This window comes from Seriola dumerili, unplaced genomic scaffold (genome assembly GCF_002260705.1).
Source record: "Seriola dumerili isolate Sdu_G_001 unplaced genomic scaffold, Sdu_1.0 BDQW01000242.1, whole genome shotgun sequence".
Lineage (NCBI taxonomy): Eukaryota > Metazoa > Chordata > Actinopteri > Carangiformes > Carangidae > Seriola > Seriola dumerili.
Genome location: NW_019174497.1, coordinates 1261050 through 1283118, shown reverse-complemented (window position 1 = coordinate 1283118; position 22069 = coordinate 1261050). Strand labels below are relative to the sequence as shown.

The 22069-nt window shown below is 40.7% G+C and overlaps 1 protein-coding gene across 1 annotated transcript in view; it reads left to right on the top strand.

Annotated features, from left to right (window-relative positions):
* Nucleotides 1–7929, top strand: part of LOC111229715 (tetraspanin-18-like) — a 33168-nt gene extending 25239 nt beyond the window's left edge. The window contains exons 3-9 of the mRNA XM_022756166.1: nucleotides 2717–2812; nucleotides 3971–4165; nucleotides 4452–4526; nucleotides 5070–5168; nucleotides 5397–5573; nucleotides 6373–6456; nucleotides 7041–7929. Of these exons, the coding sequence (XP_022611887.1) occupies nucleotides 2717–2812; nucleotides 3971–4165; nucleotides 4452–4526; nucleotides 5070–5168; nucleotides 5397–5573; nucleotides 6373–6456; nucleotides 7041–7088 (774 nt within the window). The 3' untranslated portion in view covers nucleotides 7089–7929. The remainder of the gene's footprint in view (nucleotides 1–2716; nucleotides 2813–3970; nucleotides 4166–4451; nucleotides 4527–5069; nucleotides 5169–5396; nucleotides 5574–6372; nucleotides 6457–7040) is intronic.
* Nucleotides 7930–22069: the final 14140 nt, after the last annotated feature.

Below are 22069 nucleotides of genomic sequence, written 5' to 3'. Positions count from 1 at the left end.
TTGGCACAATGCTAGCTTAGCAAAGCAGCACACCTGAGGAGGATCTGCCTTTAATCTGGTAGTAATTTGTTGATGTTGTAAAGCAGCAGCTCCTGGGGTGTGAACCACATTTCCCTTGTCTACATAATGCTCTCTGCAGAATATTCAGAGAGACTTAGTGGTCTGATCTCTACGACTGGGTTGTGATCGATGAGGACCTGTGATCCCATGGGAGTCATGGGAATGGCCAGTTTGTTTACTCTGCATTTTCTCTGGGGTCTCTGTGGCAGTTTGATTTATACGATGCCGGTTTGCACCATAGGCTTGTTATTTGGAGCTCGGCTAGTCCACTCCATTCATAAGCATCCAATGCATTTTAATGCATAAAAGAAAATTGGCTCCAGATCTGATAGTTGGTTTGACCCTGAGATGAGAGCGAAGAGCAAAAGGGTGAAGCTGGAGGAGAAATCAGACATTTTGTTTGGAGAATGACATGTGAGCTGAGAGCTGAGAGTTTTTCCAGCAAACCCCATCCTCCCCCCCTCCTCGTTCCACCTTTTCATCCCCAGCTCCAATAAATACAGTTTGCAGTCTTCATAGGGGCCCAGGACTAACAGTGGAGAGCAGGAGTGATGAGAAAGGGCCCTTTCTGATGCTTTTCTCTGAGACTCTAATGTATGCAAATCTCAATTAAGACCTCCTGTGCCCTCATTAGGCCTTTCAGTGGGGCTTAGGAAAGGGAGGGGTTAATTAAAACCCATCTTGGGCAATGAGGCTGTTGGTTGCTCTCAGAGTACCACTAGGACGGTGATCAATACCTAAGCATATCATTATGATTTAGAGGAGGCGTTTAACCATAGCTCTAAATCAATTTCCCTGGGTCTGGGGAGGAAAGGAGGAGAGAAAAAAAATAATAAGCCCTCAGGCTGGTGAGGGGAGGAAATGTTCTCATTCTATGTTAACTCGCTCCCACAGCAGACAAAGACTGCCTTCACATCTTTAGTATTGTTCAATTGTATTGTCACGGCAACTTACACATGCCTACAGAGAGATGAAAAAAAAAAAGAAAAACATTGAAATTAAGAGCAGAATGAAAAACAAACCACTGGAAGCATACTACAATAAAAATGGAACTGACAAGGAAAAGATATGGGTTATGGCTTTCTTACTGGCGTAGTTGCAATATTTCTGTGTAAAATATGCAATGACCAGCTGAACAGCGCTCGTTTAAGACAGTAGTATGGTGAGGTTAAGGTTTATTTCACTTGACAGTGTGAATTTCTGAGTCGATTGTGTGCAGTTAGGGTGAAAGGGTCAAGGCTGAATCCCATTTGAGTGACAGCAGAGCCCCTTCAAAGACAGACAGGAATCAAAGCTGGCGTCGATCATAACCCGGGCTTCACCGCTGCCTCAGAGAAGCAGAGAGATCACCCAGAGGAGTCCTCTGACAGTACATCAGCCAGTGGAAAGACTGCCTAAAGATTATGAGATTACATCTGACAGACATGCTGCAAAGTACAGACAAAAGAAGGGAAAGGAAGCCATTTAAAATGTTTTTTTTCTTCAGTTTTGAGGTGGCCATGTGTACTTGTCTAGTTGTGTAAACCTATTTATGATTCTTCAGAGAAATCACTTTTTAATCCGCTTGTTACCCATCCTCAATCCTGACTATCACTATGGGAGAGCAAATTAATAATCATAACTACAAAGCAAAGAGTGCCGATTCAGTTCTGCCAAATAATTAATTTTCTTCTTTCACAGAGACTACAATTATAGCTGCCCCACAGATTGTTTCCACTTCAGTTTTTGCAGAATGTGTAGAGATGAATCCTTAGACGATTCCTATCCTCCCTGAGGGGATAATCTTGTTCATTTGCAGCCTGGTAGGTTTAACAAAAGCTTCAATGAAAGCTTTGTGATGCATCCAATATATATAGGTGTACAGGGTCATGGATGCTGAGACGCCCATGTTGTCTCCTATTGCAGGAGAGGCATTCTTCATTAACCAGGAGTGCTTCCAGGGCAGGCCTTCATCAGGGAAAGTGTGTTTATGTCAGATAGAGGTCTGCCTGATGCGAGCACAGGCCTCCTGCCCCTCATTACATTAAGAAGAAGAAGAAGCTTCATAGTAAAGGCCATACGTTGTCAGTTAATGCGCGTGGAGCGCAAGTCAGGACTCATATCCTTAAAATGCTCTGAGATAGACAGCCCCTTGAGTAACACTGAACTGAACCCAGTGACCCCATCTGTCCGGAGACGGGAAGTGCTGATAGGGAATCAGGCTCTCTGACTGTAAAAGTGCATTTTGAAAATAAAAAAGCTGTTGCGATGTGTGGTAAAATGAGTGGTGTCAGGTTCGGTTGTGTAGCCCAGACTTGTAGTTATTTAGAGGTTGCTGAGAAACTATAGCTGGTACAGTGCGCCTGAGGAGATAATACAGGGATTTGCTGGAATTAGACCAAATGAACTGACAAGGCAGTATGTGTGTGTGTGTGTGTGTGTGTGTGTGTGTGTGTGTGTGTGTGTGTCTGTGTCTCTGTCTGTGTCTGTGTGCATGTGTGTGCGTGTGTTGTATGTCTGAGTGGCAGAACTCATTAACAATGTGAGCAGGTTTTTACAGAGTATTATTTTCTTGGCAGTTTCATCTAAGTGCCTATCCAGAGTGCAGGAGAATGGGAATACTGTGAGCATTTTGCAGGATTCATTAAGTGGCACGTTTTATGTTGTTTTCTCTCAGGGGCAGGGAGAAGCTTCAGCACGAGGGACAACCATGGAGGGGGACTGTCTCAGCTGCATCAAGTACCTCATGTTTGTCTTCAATTTCCTCATCTTTGTAAGTATTTCTCATCTCTCCCTCAAAGACACTTAATTTAGCTATCTCTGAAGTTAGTGTCAATCTAAAGATTTAAGACGGTCTTCTGGCTGCCCTCTGCGCGACTGACTAATGGAGCCACATTTGCATTTCATTAGACGGAGGCAATCTTGATTCTATCAAATTCTCTTTTGATTAGATTTTAGTGTGCTGACACACATCTGAGGCACACTGTGCCATGTGGAGTTTGTGACTGGCACCTGACTTTATCAGTCTTGATCAGACAATCAAGGGTAATCCTGTTAGTCTGAGCCTGTAAAGGGGGGGGGGGGTCAGAGTAAGAGGGTTTGTCTCTTTTCCTGCTTTATTAAGCGCAACCAAACCATTTAGAGACTCTACTCAGACGTGGGTGTTCAAGGCTGAGGTAATAATGCAACCAGCAGAGCATAGAGCGAACTTGGCTGTTCGTATCACTCAATAACAACCACTGTTTTTCCACTGCAATTCTTTTTTTGTCTTTCTATGGCCATGTCACATTCATGTAACATAACAGCATTTTTCAAGCCCACTGAGCGTTCAAAATGGCTACCCCCTCTCCTCATACCACAACCTCTGCCTCCCAGCTGACGTGGTGTTCATTTGCAGAAGCCCAGGTCTCTCCCCGTAACAGGAAGTAGGGAATTGTGGTAGAAGTGTGTGTGGCTCAGGTTCCCCCCACCACCACCACCACCACCACTACTACCCCCCACCCCGTTACTTCAATACCTTCTTTTCTTAATCACATGAGTCACCCTACAGTGGCTGCAGATAGGGTTTTAGTGAAAGGGAGGATGGGAGAGGATGGGGACTGCAGTGCTGTGCATTTCTTTAGCAGGTAGGGGGGTTAGTTGAGGCAGGGTAGATACAGCCACCCACCCGCCCCACCGAGGCATTGTGGCTCTGTAGATACCCAGCCTTTTATCTCTCCCTCAGCTCTCACCCAAACCTTTCAGAGATTCACATTACCAGCATGTTGTCCTTTAAAAAAGCACAAATTTATTTTCCATTATATGACATCTTGTTGAATGTTTCATGTGCCACTGGGGACGCTGAGCTGTCCTCTGAGTTCTAATTAATTTTTAAAATGCAGCCAATTTCTGTTTTGTCTAACTAGTGTCTTCTTTCCCTTTTCTTCATCAGCTAGGGGGCTCTTTCCTCCTGGGAGTGGGGGTGTGGGTACTTGTGGACCCCACAGGGTTCAGGGAAATTGTAGCAGCCAACCCCCTGTTATTCACCGGTGTCTACATCATCCTGGGCATGGGCGGCATGCTCTTTCTTCTGGGTTTCCTTGGCTGCTGTGGAGCCATCCGTGAAAACAAGTGTCTGCTCCTCTTTGTGAGTTGGCCAACAAATTTAAAATGTAGTTCTGTTACTGATCTTGTTTGTGTGCATGTGTGTTGATTATTCTGTCTGTCAGTTTTTGGACTGTCATGCTTGAAACAGAAAGCCTAAAGAGCAAATGCCCTTCTATTTGCCTTTATGCCTCGAGCCTCATGCATAGTTAATGCTGAGTGAAGCGGGCACAGCCAAAATGTGATTTTTAGTGACTGACGAGCACTTTTTCTGATACATGTCCTACTCTATCTCTCAGTCTTTGCCTTTTTTCTTTGTTTTCTTGCAGTTCTTCATGCTCATCCTCCTCATCTTCTTAGCGGAGCTAGCTGCTGCCATCCTGGCCTTCATATTCCGGGAACATGTAAGTGTTCTCTCCACCTTTGATCAGCAGAGCTCAGTAGGGCTGAGTGTCAAAATGTAATACTAAAATGTGTCCACAGCACTGAGTATCAAAGTACTAAAATCTGGCATTTATTGCCTGATTGGATTTATACAAATTATTCTTTGACCAGACAGTTTCTGATTGTGAGCATAATCTTGTTAATTCAGACATCATTGTATGTGTTGTGCTTTAACCAGTTTACTTCGCAGTTTTAGCATTGTATCCCGACAACATTGTCACACTCACAATGGACAGTTTTAAAAAAGGGATCAAAATTGATGCAGCAGAACCAGAGATGTCATCATTGGCACTGACATTATCCAACAATCTTCATACAATTTCTTCCACATATGCAGTAGCACTCCCCAAGACCTGTAAACAGACTTTTATGTGTGTAATCAGTGCACTTCCCCATTAAAATGGTACCCAGCCTTTGTGTCCAGTGATGTTCTCTGATGTGAGAGAAACAGACACTATCTTTGTGGTGACACTAACCTGTGCTCTCTCTGGCTGTTGCTTTAGCTGACCAGAGAGTACTTCACCAAGGAGCTGAAGAGACATTATCAGGGCTACAACAACACTGACGTCTTCACCTCCACATGGAATGCCATCATGACTACAGTAAGGCCACAGCGCACATGGCAAAGAGCTCACATACTGTAGCTTTTACCAACTCATCAAGTCCGGTTGCAGTCTGGCGTCGGGGGGATATATTTTATAGATAAAAATCCCAGACATTTAGGTCAATCTTCATGCTGGATTGTTGCGCACACGCAGTGGAACACAGGCCAGTGCACAAATAGGCACTCAGCAATAAGGGTTTCTCCTGCTACTCTCTCTTCCCTTCAGTTTGACTGCTGTGGGGTGAACAGCCCAGAGGATTTTAAGGACAGCCTGTTCAAGCTGATCAACCCAAATCATATGGTGCCAGAAGCCTGCTGCCAGCGTGCCAGTCAGACTGGGGAGTTGGCCTATATCAGCCAGGAGCAGTGCCTATCAGGCAGTATGATGTTCCGCAATAACAAGGTAACTTCTGACATCTACTGACATCAACCTCTCTCTCCCTCTCTCTCTCTCTCTCTCTCTCTCTCTCTCTCTCTCTCTCTCTCTCTCTCTGTCTGTCTCTCTCTGTCCCTCTCTCCCTCTCTCTCTCTCTCTCTGTCTTTCTCCCTCCTTCCAAACCACTTCTAGGCTTAATTAGAGCAGGAGATAGTTGAGGGATGACATCCAGGGACTAGCTGACTCCTCCATGGCTGATTAGTGCTTTTTCATGTTTTGGGTGTCATGGGAGACCATCTTACTATGTGATATAGTGTGGAGAAACCAGTGTATGTATGTATCTCAGCATGTCTGTGTGTGTTTGTGTATGTGTGTGGGTACACATGGGTAAATTGGAATTTTTTGGAGCATGCATGTGTGCAAAAATAGAGGATAATAAGTATTTGAATATGTGGAAATTAGGTGTGCTTCACAGTGCATAGCCACATCCCTGCCTCCATGGGTGTAAAGAAAGCCTTGCAGTGAAATGTAATTACAGTGAAAGCTGATAGGACAAGGTTTTTACTGCACTCTCCACCTGTTGTTTTTCAACCCACTAGAACAATGCGAGATATCCACAATGTGTGTCTCTGTCTGTTCATTCACACAAAGAACCCTCATTAAAAGGCAGTGAGGCTGGAGGCCCCGTTTCCCACTCATTCACTCAGGCCTTTGTTCAAAGCCTCACTCAATTAAAGCTGTGATGTTACTTTAATTGTCCCTGTAATTCCGCAAGTTTATAGCCTATTGATTCTCTGCTGAGTGCCATGTTTTTGTGTGTCCGCAGGGCTGTTACTCTGCAGTAGTTGACTACTTTGAGCTGTACATCTATGTGGCTGGAGCACTCGCCATTGTGGTGCTGACCATTGAGGTATGAAGGCTTTCCATTTTAGTCAAATCATCACATATGCTACTTTTGCTTTGCCTCTGCAGTAATGATAATGTTCATTTCAGAAGTTGGGAATTCAGCATTAAGCTGAAGTTATTTCCCTGTTTCCCTGACTTTAGCGTAGTGTTATCTGAAAGCTTTGTATGGCAAGATCTCCATCTAGTGGTGAGACTTGGTGCTACAGAAGATAGATTTGACTGGGCTGCCTTTTATAAAACAGTCCTCTTTAGCATCACACAGCTTAGCACAGCAGTTAATCTCACATCCATGCTGCACTAATGCAAACACAATAATGTCCTAAAAAATTACATTAAATCATGTATCACTGTTTTAAAGTAGTTTTAATTTTCTTTTCTTTTTTTTAAATTAATTTTGCTTAAACTAACATTATGATAAAAAAGTATGGAACCTCTTTACTCTATGGATCTTACAGTATACGTAGCAGAAATGTTTGTTTGTTTGCAGGTGGCACACAGCTGCTCTAGTATCACACTTGTCATAATTTTATAAAAACAATCAGTGTCTTTTTCTGTGTGCTAACAATTTCTTTTTCTCCTTTTCATCAGCTCTTCGCCATGGTCTTCGCAATGTGTCTCTTCAGGGGAATCCAGTAGAGCTGCTCCATGTGTGAACTTCTTTTTTAAAAAAGGGATTTCAGGAGATAAGACTAAAACAGACACTTGTAAATTTGTTGATCTTTTTTTCTATTGGCTAATAGGTAGAAAAACAAACTCTTGTACTTCACAGCTGGACTTTTGAGGTACTGGGTGGCAAAAAAAACACACACACACACACACACACACACACATACACAGACACACAAACCGTAGAGAAAATGGGAGATCAGAGACCAAACTGATGTAAAAAGAGCTGTGTGTAAAGTGGAAACAGTAATTTGTGGACCAGGTCTAGCACAGACTGGGTGTAAAGTGGACCGGGCATGAGGACCAGGTGAAGCCTGAGCAGAAGGCACTGCACTGACTTTTGGATGAAGAATATTTATATTAAGTAAAGTTGGCTTAACTGTAAAAAATGTGTTTTATGTACACTTTGGCTGTTACCCTTTTCCCCTTACTTACTGTATACTGTAACACACTCCCTCCCTCCCTCCACATGCCTTTTTTACAGCCACTCTTCTTTAATGCTGTATTATATAAGCTCTGTGTGCGTGTGTGCGTGTGTGTGTGTATGCGTGTGTGTGTGTACGCGCGTGCGTGTGTGTGTAGATACTGAATGCTCTTTCTGAATGTGTTTCAACTAGTTTGTGAGCATGTGAGCTTGTGGTTCTTCATGACCCCTCCCAAGCTTGAAAGCCGACTTCTGATACTTTTTCTAATCGTATGGTGATGTTTATTGCAGTAGTGGTCATATGTGGTTTTAGGTGGTGAAATGTATGTTTATGCATTTGTATTAGATTCTTGAAAAGTCAATGACATAAATGGCATTCTAAATGACTGTCCTTGTGTTTTTCTTAAACTGGTTGCAGATTTCATTTCATCATGTAATTTTATTAGATATTTCCAGTTTGATAAGAGAGACTTGCTTAATGTTCTGATGATGTTTTTTTCATCAGGCACCATGATAAAATCAATTTTCTCGTTAAACTGTAAAACAAAGACATTCGTCAGAAATGACACATTTTCTGCATGGGTTATTGGTCTCCTTCACTATCAAATTATTCTTCTCTGCTACACCTTTTTGACATTTGAAGTACTGAAACATGAAGGATGGTTTCATTTATTGATGAGCCAAATAATAATAAAATGCGGTCAAGATCCACATTTGGCTCTTGGTGTTATTGTGGTAATGAGATTGATTTCACCTTGAATGCATTAGCGCATTGATTTTTTCCTGCAAGAAAATCCATGTTAAGTGTGAACAACATACAGTAAGAATAAAAAAGGTAAGGTTGTAGATAAGTAAATAGTTTCAAAACTGCTTGAGGAAATTAAGTCATTGCAACAGCTGCAGGAAAATGGTGATAGGATGCAGCAAAGAAAAATGAATAAAAGTGAGTCTAACAAGAAGCATTAACAACAATAAACATTAGCATTAAAACTGCACCAAGAATGGAAATTAATAGCACCATTTGTGAAATTAGTGTGAACATTAGCATACTGAGGCAAAACATTAAATGAAAAATATGATGCACAAAAAAACTAGAGATGTTACAAGGCTTATTAAAACACACAGATAATTTTATCTATGGTGTGTGATCAAACCCATTCTGTGTGATCATTTTATTTCACCAGTTAGGGGGGGACAACTTGCTCCTTAATAATCTTGTTTATCAAACTAGACAGGTGATCATTTCAGATTAATCTGATGTTTGGATATAAAAAGAAACAGCCTAATCCGAATCTGCAAATAAATAGTAAGACTCTTGAAAAAGTCTAAAACAGAGAAGGTTTTACTAAAGTGTCAAGAAAACATAAATGTTTTTAGGTGTGTGCCACTTTCTGACTTGGGGGCTGAGGGACAGTCAAAGATCATTGCTAAAGCAATGATTAGATCAGTTATTGATTATAGATGCATGGCTCATGGCTCAGCAGCCGCTACAGTGATTAAACAACTGGATATTGCACAAGCTCAAGCCCTGAGAGTATGTAGTGAGACATTTTCCACTACAGCAATACCTGCCTTGTTGATAGAAATTGGAGAGGTGCCCTTGGAAATCAGAGGATCAATTGGACTGAGATGCTTGATAAAAATATCTAAAATGACATGATGAAGCATTTCCAGCAAAATGCCTGCTAGATCATCATTGGGAATTCCTGGGAAGAATCCAGGTAAAGCAAACTTAAATAATAAGTTTGAATTGAAGGCAGAAGAAATCGGTATTAAGATTAATGTATGCCCTCCAATCTGTTGGTCAGTTGTATCATCATGGCTGTAAGGGCATTTTCTGTTTTAAGGGTTAGGGTTACACTGTAACAAGAATGAAGTAGAGACTGAAACACAACCCAGTATTACATTTTATCTGGCAGTCACCTCCAAGCCATTTCCAAGCTACTGCTCCAATGCTAAAATCTAAATTTTATAACTGCCACAGTGTTTGACAAAAACACCATACACATAAGTTAAAGACAAAGACTGTGCTGTGATTCCAGCTGTATTGACTTGTAAAATGATCACTCAGAGAGAAAGTTAGAAGCAACAGAATATCTTTCTTATTTTGTCTGTATTATGATAGTTTTCAACAACTGTATGTCCTCAGTCGGGGCCTTTATTTACCTCGACGGCAGAAGGTAACAGGCCTTTATTTGAGGCAGGCCTTTATTTCTAATTCCCTCTGTTTAATATGTGGTATTTTAGTAAGAAGCCTCATTTTCAGTCGCTCTCGTTTGCAATGTTAGAGTTACTGCATTTGGTGATAACAACAGACTGTAACTAGAGCCATGGAAAAGAGCCTTCAAAGGTCTGGCGTTATTAATAACTCAACACTTCCTGTAACCATTTTAAATTAAAAGCCATCTAGCGTTTCAGTGGACAGAAACTTCTTTGCAGGGCTTTTATTGCAGTGCTGCAGGAAGCGTATTATCTTATGTCCGGTCCCCGGTGTTTCTCTTGTTTACATCGGTACTCAGGGCCGCAAAGTGACTACCCATAACAAGAGTAGTAGAGGTGTAACCCTAAGACCAAAGTTGGCACAAATACACGGTCCAGCCGTTTACTAGGTTTATATCTAGACTTCTTTGGGAAAAAAAGTCACCAAATCTAACGACAAATGTGCTAGACTGGCAGCACTACAGACTTTATATGCCCCCCAATAGAAACTGTTTGCGCCAATTCATTTCGAAAGAGCAACCGGCAATGGGGAGACTCCGACTCAGTCGCAATGCATCCGGTCAACCAGTGGTGGAAATATGATCACTCAGTCACGGACATTCGTGATTACAGGGCTGACATGATGGCGTCTACCACTGGAGAAGAAGCAGTGCCCTCCTCGCGGTAGATGTCCTTGCCAATCCCCGGCTCCGTGTACAGTCTGTGGTAAGTACATTTCACGGTTCAGCTACTGTTACAACTGAGGCTTGTTTGGTTTTTATACATTTACTTGAAGTTTGATAACTCATTCATGGAGACTACAATAGTGGTCTGGCATAAATTTTTCTACAGCTGTGGATAAACTTTTTAGCTATAACAATCAGGCAATTGTCATCATTTACCCTATCCTTTTAAATCCTCCTAAAAACTCCAAGCTTGATATCATAATATTATTATTTGGGTGATTGACAGTCGTTTTCAGATATCCATTTTTTGTAACAATCCCCAAAAGGGTTTTGTCTCAATACAAGAAAAGGATATGTTCTAAAGTTTCAGTATCAGTCACAAAACCTACAAAGCCTACAATTATTTTTTATCAATGTTGATTCTTTGCCTCAAAAACTCATTACAAGGATAAATATCTTTTATAATTTTTAAATAAGTTTCTTTAGCTTTCGGCAAGATAGGTAGAGAGAGATATCTGGTTCTAATTTTGTTACAGGCTCTCAGGGATGATCTTTAAATAGATTTTTTTCTTTTCAGTGGTAAAGGGAAGACGTCTGATGTAAGGGCCCCCCTTATGATTTTGTCTGTGCATTTTTCCTCTTCAAGTTTGTCTATATAAAGTGACAGCATCTGTGGCACTAACATATCGTAAGGAAACATGCCTGTCACCATGTTCACCGTTGCTTGTGGGATTGCTTTAATAACCAGAGTATTGTTTTTTGTACACTTCACATTGAATTTATCAATGAATTCATTGTGTTAGAGAAAATTCCCTCTTGAATCCATCAAATGTAAAACAGACCAAAAACCTCTCTCCGCCACAATAACATAAAGTTTTCCTTTTAAACAAGATTTTCATGTTATTCCAAATTGGAGAGCTGTGTGGATTGAAATTGTGCTTATGAATCAGTTTCCAATATACGGGGAACCTGCAAATTAAATTAGACAGTGTAATGGGTAGTTTAATCCCATTTTAACAGAAAATCTATCCCACCACACATATTAAATATTTTAGAAGAAATATTAAACCACAATCCAACACAGTTTAATATAAATTGGTGTAACCATTTATAATTCCATCCATCGCCTCATAGTCGATCACATTTAAACCCCCTTCTGCTAATGATTTTACCACATCCCCTTTTGTAAGAGAATGATGTCTGTTTTTCCAAATAAAGTTTAAATTTGTTTGATTAATGGATTTAATTAAATTGCTCGGAATGGCTTGTGAAAAAGCTACGTGCATCATTCTAGATAGTGTTTCAATTTTAGTAATCAAAATATGATCAAAGATGGATAAATCCCTCTGAAAAAATCGATAAAATTTGAGTTTAAACCATCTTGACCTGGAGCTTTGCCTAAAGACCTTTGTACTGATCTCAGAATCACACATTTCTTTAAATGCCAAATCAATTTGAGGAATATATTGTTTAATACTTTCAGGAAGTGGTAGTGAATCCTCAACTGAATAGGATGAGAAGTTTAATTTAGAATTGATGAATTTCTTCTGAAATTACTTTTGTGTCAAAACATTCTCTATTATTAACCATCATGACATTGTTTTTATTTTTTTTCTTGTCCCCTCCTTTCAAGTCTAGAAAATAAGATACCCTTGTTCTATCTATTTATCTCTGGATCTAACATGATATCCTTGTATCCTTTGGAAGAATAAGTTATCTAATCTGTATTGTAAGGTGAATAACTTTGCTTTGTCAATGTGTGATAACTCAAATTTTCTGCAACATTCATTCATTTCTTGGATCAGTTTATATTCATGTTCTCTTTGTTGCTGACTTCCGGTTTTACTAAATTTACTTGATAGATTTCTGACCTTTTATATTTAAAATTTTCCCATTTTCTACAGTAAGTATCTCTCTGTACACTTCAGCTTCAGTAATGTACCACATCACTTCCACTTTCACTAGATGTTGAGGACATTGGGGCATCCATTCTTTGGCAAAGAGCTCCCTCGTCAGGCTCAAGAATGGTTGCTGGAGAACCTGTTAGCCGACTATCACATGTCCTCGTTATTCAGCACGGCTTACTGCTTCGCCTCTGTGGAGCCTCATCACTTTTTTTCTTACTTGTGAGAAAGAGATAAATATTTTTCGGTGGATGGAATGTAACATTAAAATTGTGAGAGTGTAGAGAGCGTAGTGGACATATGGATATCTCCACATAGGTCCCCCAGTCAAGCAAACAGGTGTTACCAGTTCACTCTTTCCTGGTTGCCCTCCATCATTTGCCCTGGCAGCCAACATGCAGAGATCTTTGTCCAAACCTCCCTCACACTGTTCAGTTGGAGCTTGTTTCCACTCATCTCTGTCAAGGTGTTCTTTCCATCTTTAATTTTATTCAGCTCCCTCTGGGGCTGGTTTCTCAAAGGCAAACATCGAGTCTGGCTTAGATCTAACAAATAGTAAATCTTCAGGTAGACATCTTAAGTTCAGCAGTTGCACAGAGCTGTGTAGTTTTTGGCTCATTTGCTCTGCACTCTGGCTAAATTGGGACTCATTTCAAACAAAAAACAAAGCAGAGTGAGCTACAGCTTCATTCTCCTCAGTGCTGTTTTGAGTGAAGAAATAGCAGGAAAGAAACTCAAAGGTTGCTTATGTCTATAATAATCTTTCTCTTCTCATTGGTTTATCCACAGCATTGACGGGACCATATGTTGTGCTATGTGTTTATGTGTGTGGCAGCAGGTGATTGACTGTTACAATGTAAACAGATATTTTTTTTCTGAGACTGCTTGAGACTGAGGTGGTGAGCACTTTAGGCCTGCAATGAAATATTTTATTTTTGTGGAACTGTGTAGCTCACATTAGACCAGTCTGAGAGCAAAAGTAACATCACTTTATTATTTAGGATGGATGTCATCAATGGTTTGTCACTTATTTAGTTCAAGAAAAAGAAAAACTTTTTTTTTAATTTGTATTTTAGACCAGAGTTATTTATTCTGCAGGCTTTTGAACATTACTGTATAAACTGCAAATATTCTACAGAATGGCCTAGGAATGATCTTTTATATGAATGAAAGAGTCATTTTTTAATATTATATGGCAGTGCATATATGTTTCATGATTTAAAGCACTATTCCCAAGGTACTTTGAAGGATTTAGTTGATTAAGTTCATAAGCACAGAACATCTTTGCTGTACCTCCTTTAGGGTGAAGTAAGAATTATCACTGCACTTTCAAACTCGACTCATTACGTCACTATTTATTTCACAGGGAGTATATTTATATGGGGCTTTTTTATCTCATTTTTCAACTTGTTGGACACTTAAGTAACATGGTGAAGATGAAGTTGCTGAAATAATCTACGCAACAGAACATATGATTACAGTTTTCCTAACAGGCTCACTAACAACATTTTTAGACTTTGGAAATGTATGAATACTTGTTAAGCTCAAGGTGACCTCTCATAGTTTCCCTTCCTCATTACCATATACTGGAGCTCATTACTGTCACCTCACATAAAAAGAGAAATGTGCAGCTCTGTTTTTTGTGCCGTATATGCCGTGGGCAATCAAGACTAGTCAAAAAACAGTAACCAGTGGTGTTAAAATATCCAAGTACAGAATCTCACAAACCAACATATTATTTTGCCCTTCTCAGAAACCAACAATAACTTTAATCTGTGCCTTCTCTCTGACTCTCACTTATTAGCTTGCCCAAAAAAATACATGTTATCTGCTCACTCGAGATTAAAAGCACCCTGGCATTCTTACTTCTTACAACTAGCTGCTTCAAATGTTGGTATTCACGAGCCAACACTGGATGTTACAGCTTGCTATTATTTCATTCACCACATGAGGGCAGTAGCACTCCTACCACTCCTCCACCCCCCACTTGTAGATGTAAATTTTCTTCTCAGCCTTAACAAGAAGGGACCTCTGTATTTGAGGCTGTTTGTGGCATAAACATGAGGATTTCAACAAATATTGGTTCATCATTATTTTAAATTTAGTGGTGGTTTTTGAAGTATGTGAAATTAAGTACATTTGAACTTTCATAGATTAAAAATGAGAAATTAATGTAGATGCTTGCCACACTAATAAAACATAACACCATCTGTATACATATCTTACATGGTGCCCTTTCATTGACTCTGTCAACATTAGCTCCGATGCAATGACTCTCAAGAGGGCTGAAATTTTTTATCCTACAAACTCCAAGTGTTGACTGAAGCAAATTTGACATGACTATAAGGCCAGACCCTCAAATTAAAACAGTGTGTCTTTGGTATTTTAGGCACATTTTGTGTTTGACCTGCTGATCAGAAAGTAAGCACCAGTAGCAGTCGGCCTGTCACTGCCCCCCCCGCCCCCCCACCCCCACCCCCACCCCCCATTTGAAGTGTCTGCATTGGTGCAGGTCAGGATCTCACTGAGTATTTAACAGCTGCTAAGTGTTACTGGTGGCCAGCACGAGCAGCTCCTGATCCTGGTGGTTTACTCTCTCCAGCACGCTCGTGTCACCTCACATACAAGGGGTATTAACACAAGCTTGAAGAGCAACCCGGCTAGTGGCATCATAGCTATGTTTACTGGCATCATAAACTGTGTTTATTGTTATGCGCCAAAACACCAATACAAATCATACAAATGTGAAAACCTACTTGGCAATAAACCTGATTCTGATAGCAGATAATATACTGTAGTAGGTATTTTTTGTAATAGTGCTGCCATTGCTTCTGCCTCCAGGATGATGAAGCTTGAATTAAATTTGGAGGCATGAAATCAAACTGAAAGCAGCTGAGTTTTAAAATCTGGTAAAAATCAATCTGACGTAAAGATTGTGTGTTGACATACTGTGAAGTTTTTTTTCTGTTTGTTATATCACACACGTTAAACACTGCTTTCATTTTACTGAAGAACTCCAAAAATAGAGGATTTATCCTGCTTAGATTTTGTGATATGAATCGACAGTTTGTGGTAAAACTCCTTTCAGAGCATCTCTGATTATGTCAGCATTTTCCATCTTAATTGTGGCTACCAGAAAAATACTTGGACAAGCTTTTGGACCCTCTCTATAGTAACAAATCTTAACGGAAGAACAAACACAGGACAACATACATTTGAGAGCACCCCTTTATTCTCAATATGTTACCAGTTACAGTGGTAGGGTTTGTAGTCGTTCTGCTGCTGTTAGAGGAACTTGTGTAAAAGCCCTTAAAATAATGTTTGATTTTTTTCTTAGTTTGGGGTCACTGCAAAGGATTGATGTTGTAGTATTTACCTCTTTACTCTAGTGTAGTCTTGCACCACTACATCTCTTCTTTCCTCATAAAAATTCCTCCCAGGAAAAAGGGAGAAGAGAGTGAGGGTTGTGGGGGAGAGGTGGGGCTGATGGGCTCCGTGTTCAGTTTGTTTTAGCCCCCCTGTTTGGAGAGGAAACTTTCATTGCTTGATGATTTATGAGTGCTTAGCCGCCCTGGGGAATTAGAGAGTCCCCTTTTCCTGCATGTAATAACCCACCCTCTAACATAAAACCTACGTTTCTCCTTTGTGTTGTGTTTATCCAGTGTGAAAGGTGTTAGGTCCGGTGGGGAGTTAAAGGGCCCGGAGAAGCCCCTCAGGACCATTCAACAGAAACCATAACGGGGGGGCAGACGATTCACATCTGCTGCGATGAGACCGCAGAACCTGTTGTGAAAATGTGAGAATCTAGAAAATACACTCAACAACAAAGTTTGAGATATAGGACATGTGGTGAGTCAAATAATGCTGCAGCCCCCTGTAACAGCCAGGCTTTGTTGTTGTGGTAAAGAACAACTGAATTGTCCTACTGCTACCGAGTCCCACAGCACGAGTGGCCTTGGACTCGACCAGTCAGCCTTTATGACGCAGTGCGGTGCCCATGACCCAGTGTGAAACAGGAAGTGAGCTGGAAAGGCAAGGAAATTAGTCTGTAGGGATGGGTCGTTTCTCAGGCTGAGCATCACCACTGTCTTGAGAGATCTCTAGTGCTCTGTGACTCACTTGTGGAGCATGTGTTTTCAGTCTGCAGGACTTGGATTTAACTGATGACTACAAATAGATGGCCTGAGCTATCCCATGTGAGAAGACCACAAAGTGCTCTATGGTTACAGAGGAGAAAAATATAAGAAAAATATAAAGGAGAAAAATGTTTAGCATCCAGTCGTCAGCCAAATGATAGACTGTATGAGGCCACTTCCTCATTAGTTATCTCTGTTTTCTTTTTTCACTTTCTCTCTTCACCCTATGTTTCGGTGTTGCGAAGTTTCCTCACAGCTGGAGACTAATGCAGTGCTTAGTTCCTCATTGCACACCAGATTTTCTCACCCTGTGGCCTTCGCTTCGAGCTGTCATCTCTGCCTGTCAATCAGGACCAGGGTGATCCAGTGCACATGAGTCCGTGAGAGGTCAACTGTTGTGTGTGTCTGACCTTTGAGCTCTGCAGCAGGAGGGCTTCTTGTGCAAATGCACAGAACAAGGCCGGACTTGAGTGCACAATAAATCAGAAGGATGCTTCACCACCCCCATATTCACAAGATTCATAATTGGAAGCATATTGTGGAGAAGAGAGACAAAATGCTGCTCTGGACCTAAGAGGTTGAGGGGGTTAGAAACACAGGCTGATAACGAAGTTGCAGAGTGTTAGGAGGGAATCAGCGGAAAGGCTGCTGGTTTTAGTATGTTGACTCTTAAATTTTAAAAGGCTGCACATGGGCAAAGTAAAAACTAGAGGCATCAACATGGTGAGTGTTTTCATTGCCACAGCATGCCAACTGACAGTTGAAGCCTGTTTTATCAGTCATATTATTTATGCTCTACCATATGCGTCTAGTAAATACAAAAAGAAAGCTGCTTTTATAAACTTAACCAATCTTTTCTTGTATGTAATGCTTCTGAGAATATGCACTTTTATATTTGCCTGTTACTTTAACAGTACTGCTGTTCTGCAACAGTGTGTGAGTGCTGATTTAACCCAGTAACCCAGTGGTTACATCCACACCGTTCACCTCTTTTAGCCTGCCCAAACTTACTCTCATGTGTCAGTACCACTTTAAATCCTTTCCCTCTCTGTTTATGTTAGCATGTCAAAAAGCCACACTAGACATTTCCACACTCTAATAAACCGAAGTTTTATTAGTGGGAGTCAGCGAATGATGTGCGCCGTCGTGAGGCTGTTTCCATGGTAACAGACCACGGAGATGCCTGTCAGGCAGCTGGCAGGCCATCAGCTGTTTGGTGGCCGCTGTCAGCTGATGGGAAAGTAGAGGAGAGACTGTAGACTGACCACAGATTAACAAAGTAAGCTGATACCCTCTCAGGCATGGGAAGATACTCGCTCGGATACACTCACTGGGGGTTTGATGTAAGTTTCGATTCCAGCCTTGCACAATGCCTGCTGCTTACAACAGTGCTTTTCGATTGTATCTTTAACCAGGGGTTGCTAACCTTTTTTTGCACTGTAGCCAATTTTTATATTATTATTGACAACTTCACTTTTTTCTTTTGCTCTGTATTTCATTTGGGTTACTTACCAAATCCAAAAATACAGAAAAGACAAATCTGCAACACTCAGATAGTGTCCTCACAACAATTTCATGCACTGCTGAATGGTGGTGACGGACTGGTTACTTTGCATACCTACTGTACGTCAGTATATCAGTATATTTCTGCTCAGGATGTGACAAGGAGCGATGAGAGAAAAACACAGCAGAGACAGACCATGCCAAGTTCAAGGTAATACTCTGTAATAGTTCGTAAAATTATGTAATTATTACTCTTTTTTTTGCCAAATCATATTGTTTCCTTGTGGTCTGGTACAGTAGAGAATGTTTCCAGTGCTGGTCTGTGGCCCATAGAGGCGTTTTGGAACCTCTTTTAAACAGTACGTCCTCAGTGCACCTCATTATTAAGTGAAAAAGGAGAGGGCCTCTTATTCTGCAAACCTTAATAAATGTCCCGCACTGATTCTTACTTGCAAGTAAGCCATCTAATAAGAATACATACACACTGGTTTTGGCTGTCACAGAGCCAGAGACCCCATTAGAAGGAACTTAGGGAAGTGAGGTATCCACGCTACTCTCTTAGTAAACCTCCACTCTGAACTTACCCCCATGTCAAGTCCTCCCTCTACACTTAACTTTCTATTACTGACACAGTGACCTGTCAGATCCTGTGAAGCACAGACGACCGAAAATGTGCATACAATGTCCCAGCAAGTGTTACTTCAATAACATTTTTATCCTAGACAGCACCATCTTGTCTCTTGTTCATGTTGTTTGTCTGTTTTCTGTCTTCACTTTGTTGGCAAATCTTGCTAAAAACAGATGTCACTACTTTTAGATCAGTGGTATATTCATGCTGTTTAGGATTGGTTTCTTATGTGTGTCAAAAGCTTTGCTAAATGTGAACTGTTTACTGGCATTCTAGGCTTGTAATAAGGGACCTTTTACTGGATAAAGTGATGTATGTTGTGTTCCTTCCTCTTCAGCCGCCTGCTCCTCTCCACAAAGCCGTGCTGAGGAACTGCGGTGCTGACTTATAGCACACAGCAGGAGACTGCTCTGCCTTTTATGCCCCTTAGGACAGCATCAATATATCAAGCTTCTGCTGGCTCTTTTGATTTACAGCAAGATGTCACTTGAAGTTATATGAATGAGGTAGACTTTGGTTTCATAGCAGCAAACGTGACCTGTGTGAATTTACATGTCTGAGTGTGTTAGGAGAGGTTTTTTTTGTTTTTTTTTTTACTGGTCAGTGTGCTTGTCATTTACCTTTGGCTCCAGTCTTCTGCAGTTCATTGGATTGCTTTCATTGGTCCAGAAGTGAGTGGAGAGATTTGATTTACAGTGCAAGCAGCAATTTTATTTTCAAACCAATGGGATCATTTAACAGCGTAAGCCAAAGTGTCAGCTCTAAAATATAAGAACCTATAAGATTTTTTTTTTTTGCTGAAAGCTGATATAAGCGGTGATTTACAGCCTTGGCCTTGCTAATGATGGCCCTTAATGAGCAGCTCATGCATCCACTTGTTTATGGAGCGGGCTGATTGACAGGCCAACCGATGGAAAAATAAAGTAGTGAATGAGGAATTGGATCTGTCCCCTCTTTGCCATATCAGCAGGGCCCTAATGTAGTGGGGTGAACTTTGAAGTGCCCTAATGGTCTTCATGGTCCCTTAACCATGCAGGCTTCTATTAAGGGTGTCAGTGGAGCCTGGCTGGAGCAGCGTGACCCATTAGGTTTAATGAGTGCTGTTCAGGGCACAGTGGGCTGCTCTTCTTCCTCCCTGAAAGTGTTTATTTATCTCATCTACCCGGGTTTGAGACAGATGGAGAGTGCAGAGGCACTCTGTCTCTTTAACTAGTTGCTCCATTTGTCATTTAGGTTTCTTATCGGTTTTTATCGGTCCTGTGACCACAAAACTTTTTCTGCTTTTGTAAGATGGTCTCACAGGGGTCACAGTTGGTGTGTTCAAGATCATTTATCATCAGTTATTAAAGAATAAGTCTGTCTGGTGATATTACTTATTTTTCTTACTATCCACAAATGCCATGAACAACACTGAATTTGTCCTAAGAATAGGTCTCTGTAGCAAAAGCCTGATATATCTTATTCCACTGACCCATAGAGATCCATTGTTTTACAAAATCTATTAAAAACATATCAGCGAGCTGCACTGATGCACCAGCTGACATGCGCCTTCATTTATATGGGCACTGTACTTTATTTTGATTGAATCCCGCATATCACTGTCCTGCCGCTGTAAATACTCACTAGTGCGTCAAATCTGAAGCTTAAATAGACCGCAACAAATGAACTATTTACTTCTGTTAGAGCAACATTTACTAGAAACTACAGTGCCAAGCTATTTTAGGAAATTATTTAGCCTTTTTAAAAATTAAAAGGACATGTTCATGACTGTTTAAAGATGTCAAGAGGAACCAGTTGAAAACCACAGATAAGCCATGGAAGTCGGAAAGCATTGACAGACGGACAAACATCTTGTTGTTTTTTTTTTTTTCATGAGAGTTTTTGAAAACAAAATAAAAGAATATCACCAGTATTTTTATAACAGTGCATTGTAAGAGCACTGTAAAACGTTGTACTGTTATTGTGAAGAGTTATATATAAGTTAGGTTTATTGTTATTACCATTATTTCCCATTGAAGGGACATAGGCTACTGTAAAAGAGGAGATGGCTGTTGTGTGGCAGTATTTCATCTGACATGTACAAGCTTGTACTGAAGCAGGACTTCTTCTACCCTTCCATTGCAGTCTTACTGATGATCTCCAGTTCCTCGATTCTAGCTGGAAGCTTTAGTGGGTGACAGCAGGCTTCTTCTGAGTTTTCACATTCTCATGCGATCAGAGCAGTCCAGTTAAACTCTTGCACAACTGTGGAAAAGACGGCAATTGTTGCTGGGAGCGAGCAGAGATGGGAGGGCTCCAACATTCTTTGCAGGGCAAAGACCACAGCAATGGCAAGATGTGAATTGGCACATGTTATCTTTTTTTTGTTTTTTTTGTTTTCCTGGCCATGCCTTCCCTTTGTCTTACGTGAGAGAGTTGTCCTAAGTGATTGTGCCTTCTGTGGATGATATTCAGCACAAAGTTTGAAATAAAGGCTGGATTGATTACAGGCACTTTTTGTTGTGTAGGAAAGAGGTTTTGATGCGCTTATGAAAATGTTTTTCTGAAGACTGTTTTGTTGCATGATTGAGCTCGTATTGCAAAAACAAAGAACATCTGTGTAAAATGATGTTGCATACTGTATTGCATGACAGCTTTCTCTCACCCCGGCCATAGCTAGACCGTTAGCCAAAGACCACCTGGAGGTATTTAAGGCCCATTCAAACTATTAGGCTTAACTTTGGGCCTAATGGCTTGGGCAGAGCATCCCATCTGGAAGCTGCTGATGCGAAAAAAAAGAATGGGATCACATATCATCCACGTTTAACCACACATTCATCTTGAGTCTGTGATACATGAAATATTTGTGTAATTTGCCAATGCATTTTTTTTTTTTATTAAGCTCTTTGTATCATTTCCTCTCAGTGTGTAGCTATCTGTGTACATTCACTGATCTTATTCTAGTAGTTAGTAGTTCATAGGCCTAGACTGTATGTAAAATTTGCACACCACGACCATGCAAGACACAGGTCAGCATTTTTACAGGTCCTATATTGTAGAAAGTGACACTTCCATATCTTTTTTTATTATAAAGCAGGTCTTGGTGCTATATACACTGTGAAAGTATAAAAATAATCAATCCACAGAGAAATTCAGAAACTCTGCCTTAAAACGAGCCGTCAGAATTTTGTGATGTCACAACTATACAGTTCCCACCCTCAGCCATGCCCCAGCATTGCCTACCTGGACCCACTGTCCATCCTTTTTGTTGTTGTTGTTGTTGTTGTTGTTGTTATCTCAACTTTATTAACAACACAACACCAATAGGTCATTCTGTCACTGAGCTAGCATGCCACGAGAAAGGACAATGTTGAGAAACACTGCACAGTCTTTGGATGTCAGGAAGTCATTATATCATTGCACAGCCCTCCCAGGCAGAATAATATTAGAGACCAGCCGTCTATGTTTATTTTCTCTGAAATAGTCTGTACG